Below are 15,573 nucleotides of genomic sequence, written 5' to 3'. Positions count from 1 at the left end.
GCGACAAAGAAAAGCTCTCCTTTTTCTTCTGCCATTTCATCCCTCAGAGAGCATCACATGCACGACACAAATTGAATATTACTCCACTTTTCACCATCCATTCTGTCAAATCCCCTTTTCCTAGTTAGACACCCCCTTTTTTATTTCTTTTTGAATTATTCAGGCTTCTTTGTTCACTTTTTTTTCTTTGCTGCATGCTAGCTGCTGTGTGGCCATTAGCTCAGGGATTAGCCGCTAATTTCATTTGGACCGGAGAATGTGAGTTCGACCAGCAAAGAAACGCCACTGGAGAGAGAAAGAAAGAAAGAAAGGGTCCCCTCACACACACAACATGCAGACACATAATTTACCCACACAGCTATCCAGAGCTTTCAGAGCAGCAAGCGTTGAACCCATTTTGTGTCATTTCCGAGCGTGCTATAGCCCATTTGACGTTGTTCAATAGTGTGCAGTTGGGTACCATTCCAGTAATGGCCCTGGCACCTAAGTACTGTTCTCCAAACATGGCAATTTGTGTTATAAGCTCTAAATGATTAGTTTTAGACACTGTAAGAATTTGGTTGTTAGGTTGTAAAAGTGCTGGTTTTATTGTGCTGTATTTATTGTCTGCACTGACATTGTGCACTAAGAGTAATTACTTGTCCTTTTGCAGCATGCAAACACAGTTTGTGTGTTAACCCCTGCTTGTAAACACACATTTACTAGGAAGTCTGCATACATACACAACATGTTGAAAACTCAATATAAAATAAGCCAGAATGTAAAGCTTTTGTGATTCGTTCCCAGCCACAGTCACAGTGACACACGTGCAAAAAACAAACACACTATCTGGTGTTGTCTCCCAGTGTGGTGCAGCAGTGTCCTAGTACTGGCCTTGGATGCTACCTGGCCCTCCATCATCCATCATCTCCTGCCTGCCTACTCCTAGGGGACAGGAAGAGCATTACAGCTGGCCCTTAGAAACCAATTAAAACAACACAGACCAGGCTAGTGTGTATATGTTTGTGAGGAAGTGTGTATTTTTAGTGTTTTTGCCTAAGTCTGTGTTTTAACTTCTTTGTGATCCTCCTTATATGGCATTGTTGTGTTTTACAGAGTCTGTTTTTGCATTGATTAGTAGTAAGATGCATATCTTTGTTTAGTGTAAATGTGAAAAGCAAATAAATTCTTTGTCATGTTTTGGTGCTGCAGTATCTGCCTCTGCAAGACTTCTGTGTTTGTTTCTACACCTACACTGCGTTCTCCATTATTATGCAAATTATATTTTTCTCTGATTTTCCTAAATAGTTGATGCAAATGACAGCATAATTTTCAGGTCATCAACTGTTAGAGCATAATTCAAATTCAATTGAACAAACCTCCCAATGATGACTTGTTTTTTGTTTGTTTTTTTTTAAATAAAAAAATGTAAATGCACTGTTCCAAATTATTATGCACAATAGAGTTTCAAAACATTTTATAGTTTGAAAAGAACTGAAAATGGTCATTTGTTGAATTTGCAGCATTAGGAGGCCATATTTACTGAAATCAAAAGCTATTTTAATCAAAAACATCATAACAGGCCAAGTTACATGTTAACATAGGAGCCCTTCTTTGATATCACCTTCACTATTTTTGCATCCATTGAACTTGTGAGTTTTTGGAGAGTTTCTGCTTGAATTTCTTTGCAAGATATCAGAAAAGCCTCCCAGAGCTGCTGTTTTGATGTGAACTGCCTCCCACCCTCATAGATGTTTGGCTTGAGGATGCTCCAAAGGTTCTCAATTAGGGATGGTCAATAACTACTAAAAATTTATCACAATATTTTGCTGTATTTATTGTGCTAAAGATAAATCATGATTAAAAAATAGCACCATTCAACAAAACCTTTTTTGCAAAGTAAAATGCATCAAATGGGCTGCTTAACTACACCAGCTACATATAAATTAGTGCTGGGTATTGCCACTGATTGCCTGAATCGATTCAATTCTGATTCTTTCTCAAGGCCCCGATTCAATTCAGTTCTCGATTCAATTCAATATCGATTCATGTTGGGATATTTTAGTAAAAAACCTGAATTGCTTCAACATTTAAGAGGTTAAAAGAGAAATTTAGTTTGAAATAGTACAAAAAATGATCCAACATCTGGACCATCCAGGGTTGTACGGCACTTATCAGTAAACAAGACTGTGAAAATGAGTCTTCATGTGTTTCTGGGCCCACTGCAACTGTTTCTGCTTGTGAGTATTGGTTAGGGGTGGCAGAATAGTAGGTTTCTGCATGACTGCAAGCCTCTGTAGGATCCTACACCTTGAGGTTGGTGGGACTCCAGAGGCAATAGCAGCTTCAAATAGCTGTTTGCTGCTTTGTAATGGCATTTTAGCATCTGCTCTCTTAATCGGATGCATTTGTCTGGCAGAAACCTTCCTCATTATGTCTTTATCTGGACGAACCAGTCTGTGCTCTGAATCAGCCACAAATTTCTTCACAGTACGATGATCACGCTCAAGTTTTTGTGAAGTATCTCATACCTTGTCCAAGGCATTGCACTATTTGAGACTTTTCAGCAGCAGAGAGATCCTTTTTTCTTTCCCATATTGCTTGAAACCTTTGGCCTGCTTAATAATGTGGAACGTCTTTCTTAAGTAGTTTTCCTTTAATTGGGCTCACCTGGCAGCTAATTACCACAGGTGTCTAAGATTGATTTCAGTGATCCAAAGAGCCCTGAGACACAATACCATCCATGAGTTTGATTGAAAAACTAAAAATTGAATGTTTATGACACTAAAATCCAATTTGCATTAACGCAGTGTATACAGGGTGTCTGCTAAAAAAGTGTAAACGTTGTTAAATTAAAAAGTCTGAAATACAAGACTATAAGGGTTTATATATAAATATAATAATACAATTTTATTAGACAAGCATTTTTTAATGTCTTTCTCCTTCAATATTCTCTCCTTCTGCATCAACACACTGCTGCATTTGTCTTCCACTGATCAAAGCAGTGCAGTACATCTTTGGTCAGTTGTCCCAGAACCTCTGTCGGTCTTTTCCTAACTTCTGATACAGACTAATTTTCCTCTGAGTACAGATTTAATCTTAGATCAGGTGAATAGGTAACCTGGCACACCAGAAAGCCACTCACAGACAGCGTTTGGGAAAGGGCAGAGCATTTGAAAAATACTCGGAGGGTGATTGGATGAACGTTCTGTCTGTTACATCTTTACGGGCCAATCAGAGCAACAAAACACGTGACGTAGCTGCTAGCGAGCTGTGCCGCTACCGAAGGAGTAAACTCCATAAAGAAACAGCATAATGCGAACCATGGCGACTGCAGACATGTCAGTACAGGGCTTTTGTCGTTTTTGAAAAGAAAACAACACAATGCTGTTTTTTGTTCTTCTTTTAACAAAGAAATGTCGCCAAGTTCTGATAAAACTGGCGCTTTAGCAGCATCCACACTAATGTCTCCATTGACTGGTCCTGTCACTTTCTAACCAGGCCCAAACAATTCAGATGTGAGCTTTGCAAGATGGATTTGCCAGTGAGAAACACTGAAATGGGCATATCTTTCTGCTTTGCAAGGTTAGTCAATAGGGTTGATCAAACACTGTGATTTGTTTTTGGCATCAGAAACTGCCTTAAAGAGAGTGCTCTGTGAGCTGGTGTGTCTCGATGAAGAATGAAACCATTTTTTTTACAATTGTGAGCTTTTTCTTCAGACTTATTCTTGTACTGTTTGTAATAGTGTAAATTCACCACTGACCCTTCATGAATGAATGGCCTTAAATATGGACTTCCTTTGTTGTGCATTCTTCATCCTGGTGATCTGAGGATGGTGTTTTCCAGTGCATTGACTGCCATTTTTTTCTCAGGGTTGCATTGAAAGGTCCAAGTTTGATTGCATGTCATCATACCTTCTAAAAAATGTGGGCTTCCTTCTGTTTGTTCTAAAATGTCTCCACAAGTGTGCTTGCATTTTTCCTTTTGATCAGGAATCAGAAGTTTATGACAACTTTGGCACACACTTGCATTCAAAATTTGACAGATTGTCTCTTTATCAATAGAGACCATTTATATTTCTTCTATCATTCTTATACTGAGTTGTCTATCGTTTGGATCAGTATGTTCAATTTGCTGAATATTTTCAGAAGTTTTAGATTTTCATGGACACCTCAAACATTCATTGTCTTAAACATCCTCTCTACCTTTACAAGATCCTTTGTGCCATGCAAGCACACATGACATGCGTACTTCAGTAAGTAGGTATAGCAGTGAACTAAAGACATCACTTATTAGAAACTTACAGCAGTTGTAGGTGAATACCCAACCTTTAATATATAACGCTTGGCATGACTGAACCAGCTCGTTTTATCCCCCTAAGCAGACTCCGGTTTGTCCTTCATCTGTTTTAACCTTGTTTCACTTTCACTTTTTTCTTGATCCATCTGTTGCTAAAAACTTTTGCTTGGCTTGTATTGGCAAAGCCTCAGTTGTATAAAACTGTTCAAAGAGTCTCGCTGTTAAAGCATTGAGGGTAATAAGTTAACAGGTTAAACCAGGAAATGTAAAAAACTCTTCTGTTAACTGGAAAGGTGATGTAACAATGGGTTCTATCCTAATTTGTCAAAATGAAGCGTTGCTTTAATGATCATACCATCTGAGCGTGCTTCCAAAGTTCAGCAGCACTGATATAATAGCCCCAGTGTGATTTTGACTTCTGTCCCACTTTTTCCCGCTCTTCTTCTTAGATTCACTACTCGAGCAATGTCGTCTTTCAATTAGCCACATGTAAACATTTATTGGTAAAGACTCATAATAGCCCCTTTATCACTCGCTGTATTGCTTCCATCAGTTTTGTGTGACTTTATTTTTTTGAAAGGCTTTCATATAACAGATAAACTTTAGAATCCTTTCACCATGTTCATATCATCTTTTAGTGTGTCCTCTGCTCCGCTCTTCCTTCTCCTCCTCTTTTCCCTATAACTAGCAGATGCTATCTGTTAAGCCAGCCACAATAGGCCTCACACAAAGCCTCCGACACAATGGGACAAGTCAGAGACGAAGAGAAAAACGGGGCTTGAATGAGTGTTGAGGGCTGCAATGGCGAGAGGAGAATAGAGCGAGTGTTTAGGCTGGTGGCTTTTATCAAAAAGAGCTTTTTGTGTTGCTTAGTTGTGGATGCAACAACTTGTATGTGGGTGTGTGTGTTTGTGTTTTGATAAGCCAGTGCTTATGAAGGAAAAAAGAGATTTGATTACCATATCTGAAGATTCTGACTGTGTGCCACTCACTCTTTTGTCTCCATCTGAAATAAATGCATTCAGGCGTATTGACGAAGAGACAGAGAGTGAATTAAAAAGACACAAGTCCAGAGAGGAAGAGGGAAAGGGCAAGGGAAAGAGGAGGGATGTTCATCAGAGGCCTAGCTGGTGTAAGATGGAAAACACTTCTTAATTATTTCACTGTGGCATTTCAGTTCTGGCCCACATGACAGTGGGCCTTGTTCCCATTGTGTGTTTCTGTTAGCAGTGTCCTGAACACCTGTGGCTTCTCTAACCTGTCACCTTCTTATAATGATGCTAGACCGAGCATTTTTGCAAAGTGCCTGGTGGTAAAGTAGCAATGTAGGGAGCAAGTTGAGATGAGATGATTTTAAATGACCAGAACACTAATAAATTGGACCAGAACAACAAAATTAAGACATAGACCCAGATTTTAATGTAATTGTGGACAAGGAAGAGGGGAATGTTGAGGACTTTGATTTGATGATTCAAAAAAGTAAAAAAACCAGGGGGCAAGGGCAGTTATTTACAGTTAAAGCCAGTGATTTAGGCTTTTGAGTGTTTTAATTTCATGTCTGTATTTGCTATATAGGCTGTGGAATAAATAATTTTAGTAAATGCTGAAATTCTGTGCAGTTTCTCACAAATCCCAAGATCTGGGGACGTCGTTTTCAAACAATACTTTGATTTTAGTGGCTGTTTTGTAGGTGGCCTTGGGTCTAAATTGGTTCAACCTTGCCCAATAGTAAGAAGAATCATTTGTTCAGTAAAATGTTTCCATTATTATTGGCCCTTTGGACATTTAGTACTCCCCATAGGAATATTTGTATTCTGGGTACTGATGGCTTCCTTCTTTCAGGAGACGCGTCTGACTGAGAGAAAGAATGGGAGCTTAATTGGTAATCATTCGTTTTATTCTTTCTTTACAGCGAGGCAGGTCAAAGATGGACCTTACCCACAGCCCCACATCAAGATACCCAATCATCAATGTCTCTTCCCCTTTTGCTCTCATCCCACCCCGCTGTGACAAATGACCCCGCCCTCCCCCTACCAGGTTCTAATCCAATTAGCTTTAGCTCTAATTATGCTAGTAATGACTGATTACCAAAGGGGCCATTGTCTGCGTCTGCGGGCTGGATGAATGGGACGGTGATTAGTGAATGGGCTAGCCTCGGGTAGCCATTAGCACCTCCGCACACCTTTCGCAGACCTCTAGGGGAAAGAGAGGGAGCAGAGGTCGCTGTGTGGAGTAATTGTGTTCAGTAGATTAATCGTCACAAGGTTAAATGAGAGATGTGAGCCAGGGCTTGATGGGTTGGTCCAGGTTAAGTGTGTGAGTTGGCAGGATGTGAATGTTTGACTGAGTTGAGGCGGACTTAATGCATCCTGAGTCATTTTTCATCTCATCTAATGAGGTAGCAAGTATCCGAGTCACTCAGAATGGGAGGCGACCATGATGACTTACGTAAACTGTCATCCATGCTGACATCCATCATATGTTCTATGATTTACTGCTTTGGATAAAAATCAATAGTCACATATGTTCTTCCTAACATATGTCCTCTTTAATTTGTTTTTCCATGTAGTTGTTTCCAGAGACGGGACCTAGGCAGGGAGGAACCATGCTGACCATCACAGGGGAGAACCTGGGTCTGCAGTTTAAAGACATCCAGAGCGGGGTACGCATTGGCAAGGTGACTTGCAACCCTCAGGAGGACCAGTACATCAGTGCTGAGCAGTAAGTCTTCATCTCTTCATTTCAGACCTTTCTGTTTCTGGGAGTTGTTACTTCCATGCTTGCCTTTCTCCAACCTTGATGTGCTGCTGAGCACAACAATGCTTCTGTTAACCCTCCATCAGTTCAGCACTACTCTCCTTGTTCTAACAAAACCAATTCAGTGCTAGTGGGCTGTTTGGTACTGCTTACCCTTGTGTTGGTTTATTGGAAAATAGCTTTATTCCAACAATACTCAGAAAATAAGTTTTTCCAGCTCCAAATCATCTCATATTTAGGTTTTACACTGTTTTTCTCACATTTTTGGCCATTATAACTCATTCACATGAGATTATTCCTCATTTTTGAGTTTTAAGATAATAACAATTTTGAATTTGATTAATCTAGTTATGTTAACAGGAACATTTATGATTTATTATTAGAGACTGGTTTATTTACAGTATGATTTTTTTTCTTGGAAACCATGAATGTATTATCAGTGGCAGCAAATAACCCCACATGTTGTTGTCGCGAGTTAAACATGACCCGGTTTGGTTTGTCTCATTTTAAAGCATATTACTGATGTATCTCCAAAATCACCACTTCTTAAGGCGATAATAAGATGCTGTATTTTTCAGTTAATTTAATACTGAATGCTCATAGTTTGCATCTTTTTGACTCTTTCTGTTACTTTAAAATTGGTTAAAACACACTTACGGATGTAAAGGGTGACCACTGATTTCAGAAGAAAAAAAAAGTGAAAAATGGAGATACAAGGTTTTGGCATGATGCCAGCAATATGTACATTTATTTATTTATTTATAATAATTTATTACCCATTTCTGTGTTTACACTTTTATGCTAACTATATTCAAAGTCATTCACACAAGGTTACAAGTTCTTTGTTCAATACATAGAAAACCACTGACTGCTGAGTTTGACCCAAGACATGGCTCTTAATTTTTAAGTGCTCAACCAGGAGTATTCATGGAAGTTGTTTATCAGAGCAGACTCAAAATGAGAAAAAGGATTTTTTTTAACTGCATCCTGTGTGACGCTAGCACAGGTACAAAGAAAGATCATGGTTTTCAGATAAACTACCAGATGAGTCATGCGCTCTATTTTATGTGGAATTTATCTGGAAGCAGAGCAGATACAATTTAGAGCAAGGAGAAAATGGGGACGCTCGTCACTACTGGAGGTGTCCTCAATATTCTATTTCCAACCATGTAGCTGTCATTTGTACACAAATGCTCCGTTTGTGAGTTTTACCGCACAATCCCAGCAGATTTAGTTTTCACTCTGCCTCCGCTTCACAAGAAGAAAAGTAAGATATGTGACTTTGATGGTTTGACAACCAGGACAACAGAATGCTGTGCAGCTCTTGCAAACGATGACAGGTGTCCCCAAAATGGGCATTAAAATTCAGCAGTGACATGTCAGGCTTGATTTATAATGTATAACTTAATATATTGTTGTTTTTACACAGAACATACGGTTTCTGGATGCAGCAGGCTCATATAATGTGATTCTTTTCTTTATACCACATGTTCATTGCCTCGTAGCGGCCAGCAGTGAGGCTGTCATGCTAATTAAAAGTGATGTTAGCCATACGGTGCCATTAGTGGCCCGGTTCCTCTCGTCATTCCTGTGACCCCATCAGAGCCATGGCACAGGAGACAGGACAGGGTTACAGGACTGACAGCAGAGGTCTCAGGTCATCTGGGGAGAGAAGAAAGGTTGGGCAAAATGTAGACACACTGTTCTCGCTTTGACTTTTTCCTCTCTCCCTCTTGCAGTGCTTTTACTTCATGAGGAGAAGTGATGTTAGAGTGAAGTGACAGAGAAAGAAAATCACACTTCTTTGAGTGTTAGCAGGCTTTTCCTTTACCGCTGTCATCAATTATTTAATAGATGGATGGGATTACACTTTGAGGAAAGTAAATCATTGCCAGTAATGAGGATAAACAGAACCTGGTATTTTTTTATTTTCTTGTTAGTAGTTCCAGGTGACAATTTGGCTCATGGTTAATTTTTTACCATCACATTTCCCTCAGTAATTTGATTGAGTGAGTTGTAATTTATAATCTTGCCATCTTCACAAATGTACCGTGAATGTTCTGTCTTTCTAACCACATAATAACAGCTCAATGTAGCCACCTGTCATCTGTGCCATAATGATGCAAGCGAAGCCGCAGTTTCTAACTGAAAGCTGTCCAGCATTTTAATGGCGGCCCCTGTCACAGAGGGAGACCTGGGGAATAAATGAAAGGGAAAATAAAAACAATGGGAAACAAGCAGCATTGGAATGTGAAATTCATTGCTGCCGCAGCGCTGCAGTTGCCATGGCCACCTACAGGGAGGATGGAAGCAGGAGAGTTAATAACTCATCTCAGGGAAAGGAGGGAAGCTGAGGAGATGTGCAGGATATGAGCTGGTTCAATTAATCAGCCTCTCTCACTTTAACCCTCTCTCTCCGTCTTTCTGTGCTTCCTCTCTCCACTGCACTCTCACCCTTTCTCTCTGTCTCATTCATTCGCTCTGGCTAATTAACAGTCAAGAGTGTCTCCAGTGGGTGAAACATGAAGTGTGTGTATGCATGTGCGTGCATTCTCCCCGTGGGCTATGCTGCCACTCCTGCCCTCTTCCCTCACTCCATCATTTCTCCAGTGGATTTTCATTTGGCCGGCCAGCACCCAAGGCCAAGCACGACACTTGGTCGGTTTTACATTATGCAGTAATGTAAAGACACTCAAGCGCTGTGGACTCTCTCTAATAGACTGTTTTTTCAGGTTATTATTACTTTTTATAAGCAAGGCTTTAGAAAGGGTTTATTCCAGACAGTGAGTTTTTCAGGCTTGGACAGAGCAGAAGAAAATGTTGCAGCATCATCTGGTCTGGACTGTTCCTCTTATCTGTCTTTCCCTCACTCACCTCTTGTTCAGCCAAGCTTACTTTATTCAGAAAAGGCTGTCTTATTGTCAAGCAGACAAATGTATGCATTTATTTTATTATAATAGTGATAATGGAACTCACATGTTGCCTCTGTTTTTTCCTCCTTGCAGGATTGTGTGTCGGCTGAATGATGCCACAGGTTACAGGGTGCAGGAGGCTCAGGTTGAAGTGTGCGTCAGAGACTGCATTCACCCAGACTACAAAGCAGTTTCCACTAAGGCCTTCACCTTTGTGGTAAGTGATGGTTTAAAGTAGTAAACTGAAGCTTAAAGAAAAAGTTTTGTATGTTTTTGATACTTCACAGTAGAGATTTTAGATGCACAATTAAGTTGATTAACAGTTGAAGTTTTTCAGTCCATTTGCAGGAGTATGTCAGTGCAGGAGTATGTTTCATTGTGCTATAGCTGGTGACAATATGCCGCCTTCCAACTAGTTATCATAAAACAGCTGTCCATCCTATGGACTTAACCCTTAGAAGTTCAAAGACTATTTTTGACGTTTTAACAATACTTTTCTTTTGACAACATAAATCACTCTGTGTTTACCATGCCATACCATATTTTTTCAGATCAACCTCAACTTTATGAAATGAAAACTACTTTTTAACTTTAATTTACTGTAAATGATATAGGACCTTCAAAAATCAAAGGAAATTACAAAAAACTGATTTTTAAAAATTGTCATTGTCACATTGACACAACACAATCAACAAACAGCAAGTGTTTTACTACACAACCTTACTTCAGACATGCTTTATAGACCAATTTCCAGCAGACAGAGGTGATACATGCAAGAATAAAACCACTAAGGCTGTGAATCTTTCAGTATCTCAAGATTCAGTTTGATTCATATTCTAAGTGTCACGATCTGATTCTGAATCAATTTTTGTTTCCAAATAATTCCCAAATCACAACATATTGGCTCTTTGTAGCAAAGGGGTGTGTAGTACAGATTCTTTTCCAGTCTGCTGTGAACTAAGGAGCTGTATATAATAATTAACATGTAAGTGTTTAGATAATGCAGGTTTTAGCCTTTATTTGTAGCCTTCTTGTCTGCTTATTACAATGTAAATACATGGAAGGAAAACTCTGACAGAGAAAAACAGAGAAAAATATCAACGGCATGATGTTGATCTAGGATGAAATAAAATACATGTAACAATAACATTTTTTTTACATTTTGAATTGATCAAAAATCTTAAAAACTGTTAGAAGTTGTTATTCTGACAGTTATCTGTTTTTCTCAGCACCTCTACTAACATTATCTAGGTGTGTCAAAAATCCAGTTTAAAATTATTTCCATTTAACTAACAAATATTTTTTTTAAGTCCAGATTTATTCAGACTAACACAATTACCTGTTTTTTTTTATATCTCTGCATTGGCCAAAACCTCATTTCTCTCTCTCGCTCTCTTTTTTTTTTTTTTTTCTAATAAATCAGCGCTATCAGACACCCTTTTCATCTGTCAGTGGGTTTAACAAGTTTTAGAACAAAAATAAGTGTCAAGTTTTTTTTTTCCTTTCCTGCAAAGTGGTGATTATGGAGATAGGAGGTTTTGGCCTGACAGTGGTGACATTGTAATTGCACTGATTGATCAAACCCTACAGCCATAGTTGATACACCTGTCCTCTGCCTGTGTTCCTCCTCAGTCTCCATACTTCACCCGCGTCCATCCTTCCACTGGGCCTCTGTCTGGAGGAACAAGGATCACCATTGAAGGCAGTCATCTCAATGCAGGAAGTGCTGTATTTGTGAAGATAGGACTCAACCCATGCCGGTTCGAGAGGTGTGTGAATCCAAGTTACCTTTATTATGTACAGTTTGTTCACTCTGAAGTCTTACTTTTAGATCAATCTCCTCATGCTTTGTTGTAATTTTCTCTTGTTGCTTTTTTACTCCAGCCATCCACCTCCATTCCTGTTCTTCAGGGTTTAATAATTATAGTCATTCCCTGTGTGCGGAAAAAAGAAATCATCTTTTTTCCTTGTGGCTGTCTTTGATTTGCAGCAGCTCTGATAAATACAGCCAGAAAGAGGATGACCTGCAGTGCTGTAATTCACAGCAATTGTGAGAATGACAGTGTAGCTTTTCTCAGAGAAAGCTGATATCATTGTTCAGTGGTACTGTGAATGGTTTAAGAACATGACCTACATTTTGTGAGAGATATGACTATAATTTTGCTGCAATGATATAGTGTTGCTAGTAATTGGTAAGTCATATTTTCCATCTTTGAACTCATGTTTCAATGTGGCACTTTTTTGTTGCCTATTTTAGTTGTAAAAATAATCAGCTACCTTATCTTTGGTTGTCACTCACTGTGCAAGAGATTCTCCCAGGATTTCAAGAAGAAAAGACTAAGATCCAAGTTGATATGACTCTAATTCTTCAAGCCAAGAAGTCTATTGTTTTCTTCAAGTCCCTTCCTGGCAAAGTGACAGTAAACTGAGCTCTGGACTAAATCCACTCATGTTTGCTGTCTGACAGATGACAGTGAAAAGATACCTCTCAGAAAAGATTGTCAGTGAAGTAAAACAAGCCTCTTTGTACTGAGAGGAATTTCCAGGCCCAATGTTTGCCCTCTTCTTATACGTTTGAAGTTTAAGCTCGGGTTTAAACTCTTAATTGTTTCTGCTTCTAGAGAAAAACTCTCAAGAACTTCAGTGTTTTTCTAAAAGCCGTTTCTTTCTTTTGGGCAACAAGTGACAGGTCAACCTAATGAGCTTAGACCCATTAAATTCTTTTTATATCATATCAAAAGAAAAAGGAAAGGCCAATTTAAAGCTCTGTAGCACATCTGGAGAAAGGTGAACATAATAGTCTTGGCCTTTCATTCACTGAGCAGCTATAACCTTTATGGCCAAAGTAATGAACTGGATGAGTCCATCTCTTTAATGTGTCTTTGTATTCAGTGAGGCCTCCGCTTTAATCAAAACCTATTTACCTCAACTCACTCATCCTCTTACCTCCCTCTGCACCCTCTTTTCTTCTCCCTCTCTTGGCTTTCTTTTGTGTGGCCGCAACCTTGTCAAAAAATACATACAAAGCACCACAGGCACCCTTTAAGGCGACAGGGTTGTGCAAACGGTTGCCATAGAAACGCTGCACTAGTGGAATGTGGAAAAGTTGTCCTTTCCTTTTTCGTTTTACATCTTCCTTCTCTCTTCATCCCCTCTTCAGTCCTCTCGCTCTTAGGACACTGTTGAAATAGCCTCCTGAGAGACGACAAAAATGTGGCTCACCAAAGCATCCTCCTTTAGGTTCCTCTAGCCATTTCCACCCACTTGCTCTACCTCCTTGTCCTACCTTGATGTTTGGATTAAGATGCCAAAATAGGTTTTCTCCTTATGAATCTTCTTAATCATCTTCCAAACCAATTCAATTTAATGCAATCTAAGAATTTATAATAGTGTTGATGGGGATAAAAGTATTATAGTTGATACCAAAAACTTGGTCTAACTTTAAATTATGAATCAAAGTGTAGAAATACTTTTTTTAAATACTGAAAGTCCATTTCATGGTGGTGGTGTGGTGTTTGAGATTTCTCCTTCGTCACAAAAGCTCATGTAATGTGCTGCAACACTGTTGCTCTTCACCCAGCAGAAATTTCTGTTCATTGTCCATGCTGGTAAAATCTTTTTGTTTGCTTGTAAAAAGTGGATGGAACTTGTCTCTAGTGTCATTGTATGAAGGACGGCTCATTTGAAAGTGCAGCTCTGTTTCCACCTCCTATTGGCTGAAGTGGGTGCGGTTTTTCCTCTTCAGGGGCCCAGCTTTGTATGTGGTGTCCTCCCTGGATGGTGAGGTTGTGTCCACTTTTCCATCTTTGTGTGAATTTCAATCTTACTCTGGCAAACAGAGGGAGATTTTGCATTCAGGTTAGCTTGTTCTGCACATGTCATTTTGGCCACACAAAAAAAAAAAAAAAGGTGTGGCTGTTCTGGGGATCCCAAAACAGCCACACCGTCAAATATGAATAACATCAATTAGAGCAAATTAATAACTGCTAATAAAGAGGGAAAAAATTTAGACCGGCAAATCCTGTGTGTTTCTTGACAAAGTGGTCCTGACTGAATCTTAATTGCCTAATCTCTGTGTTTATATGCTCCTTCAGAGACCTTCACAGATTGCTAGTGCACACTCTGCTTGTACTGTTACTGTGCACTGGTACACATACACACACAAACGCTATCTCGCAGGTAGCTATTCGTCCGCAGCTCAGCCAACGATACCCTGACAGGGGGAGGAGATGGTGCAATGAGCTACTGGAGTGGAGCGCAAAGTTTCTGGCAGCAGCACAAAGTTTTCCCAGCAGGTCACAGCTGGCTGCCTGTCTGCTAGGGAGGGAGTTACATCACACAGAGAGACAACCAGCCTGATCTGCCACTTCAGATCTATCAGCCAGAGAGAGCGCAGGATGGAAGGAGAGACAGACATACAGAGAGAAAGAGAGAGAGAAAAGATGGAGCTTTGAAGTACAGCACTCTGTGATTTGTGCTGATGAAACCATGGCTGGACACACTGAAAGATGTGCCCTTGTACATATGAGGCTATGTCACAGTTCTGTGTGTGGTATTTTTTTGTTTTGTTCCATGTGACAGATAATTTATGAGTTATGAAAGTTATTTTAATTCTACCACTGTCACCTAACAATCCTTGATCTCTCTTTGTTTTTTTTTTTTTCCCCTGTTGTGTTTTTTAATCTCTTCGCACCCTCCTCTAGGCGGAGTAGCAAGGAGATAGTCTGTGTGACCCCAGCAGGACTAGCCCCAGGCAACACCCCGGTCATGGTGGACATTAACGCCGCTGAGCTGAGGAACCCAGAGGTCAAGTTCAACTATACAGACGATCCAACCATCCTCAAGATAGAGCCTGACTGGAGTATCGCCAGGTGAGGACACAATCAAAGACTTTCCCACTGCTATTCCGATTGCAGAAGAAGTACTTTTTTTCCCCTGGTTTTTAAGTTTGTTTACAAGCTTGAGGCTGTATTAGATGGATAAATGAATGAAATACTTGTTGACAACTAATTCCCATAATGCACACATTTAATCAGCCCTTAAAGTGACTGACTAATCATGAGCAAAGATTCAAACACTGGCCAGTATTAGCTCTGCTGTATTTTTCTATTTGCATCATCATATAGCTAACTCTTAAAGCTATGTCACGTCTGTCTGTTATATTATAATTAATTATCTGTAATTTACATCAACATAGCGCTTGATCTAACATTCTGCTTGATGTCCATCTGTAGAATGGATACAAAAGCTTCAATACTTTATCAACCCTGTTGTGGATGTTCTCTACATTAATATCTATTTTCAGAGAAGTAAAGCCAATTCAACTGAAATATATGCTCTATGTAAAAGGTGATAAATGTATTAGTCCCCCAGCATGCTCTCTGACTTAATGCAAGGGGAAATAGTAACAAAACATCCCCTCTATTTTCACTCTGTTCCTACTTTTCAAGATACTTTATTTGTTCTGTTTATCTTTATGTTTCAAATGTAAATCTTTGAACAGCTCTACAGCAGGCTCCTGAAGCAGAGCACTGCTAGTTGATGAGCTGCAGCCGAGATGTATCTTTAAATATTATTTGACTTACTGAAATGAGACTGCATAGCCACGGGAAGGTTTCCTGTG

General features: G+C 39.5%; 1 protein-coding gene across 4 annotated transcripts in view; it reads left to right on the top strand.

Moving 5' to 3' along the window:
* The window catches only part of LOC121503357 (plexin-A1-like), a 262,690-nt gene that overhangs the window by 202,821 nt on the left and 44,296 nt on the right, over nt 1–15,573 (top strand). For all 4 annotated transcript variants that reach the window (XM_041777706.1, XM_041777716.1, XM_041777725.1 and 1 more), the window contains exons 13-16: nt 6,851–7,002; nt 10,044–10,167; nt 11,583–11,719; nt 14,654–14,821. In XM_041777706.1, the coding sequence (XP_041633640.1) occupies nt 6,851–7,002; nt 10,044–10,167; nt 11,583–11,719; nt 14,654–14,821 (581 nt within the window). The remainder of the gene's footprint in view (nt 1–6,850; nt 7,003–10,043; nt 10,168–11,582; nt 11,720–14,653; nt 14,822–15,573) is intronic.

This window comes from Cheilinus undulatus, linkage group 3 (genome assembly GCF_018320785.1).
Source record: "Cheilinus undulatus linkage group 3, ASM1832078v1, whole genome shotgun sequence".
Lineage (NCBI taxonomy): Eukaryota > Metazoa > Chordata > Actinopteri > Labriformes > Labridae > Cheilinus > Cheilinus undulatus.
Note: the sequence above shows the minus strand (reverse complement) of the source record. Positions and strands in the feature narration are given on the sequence as shown.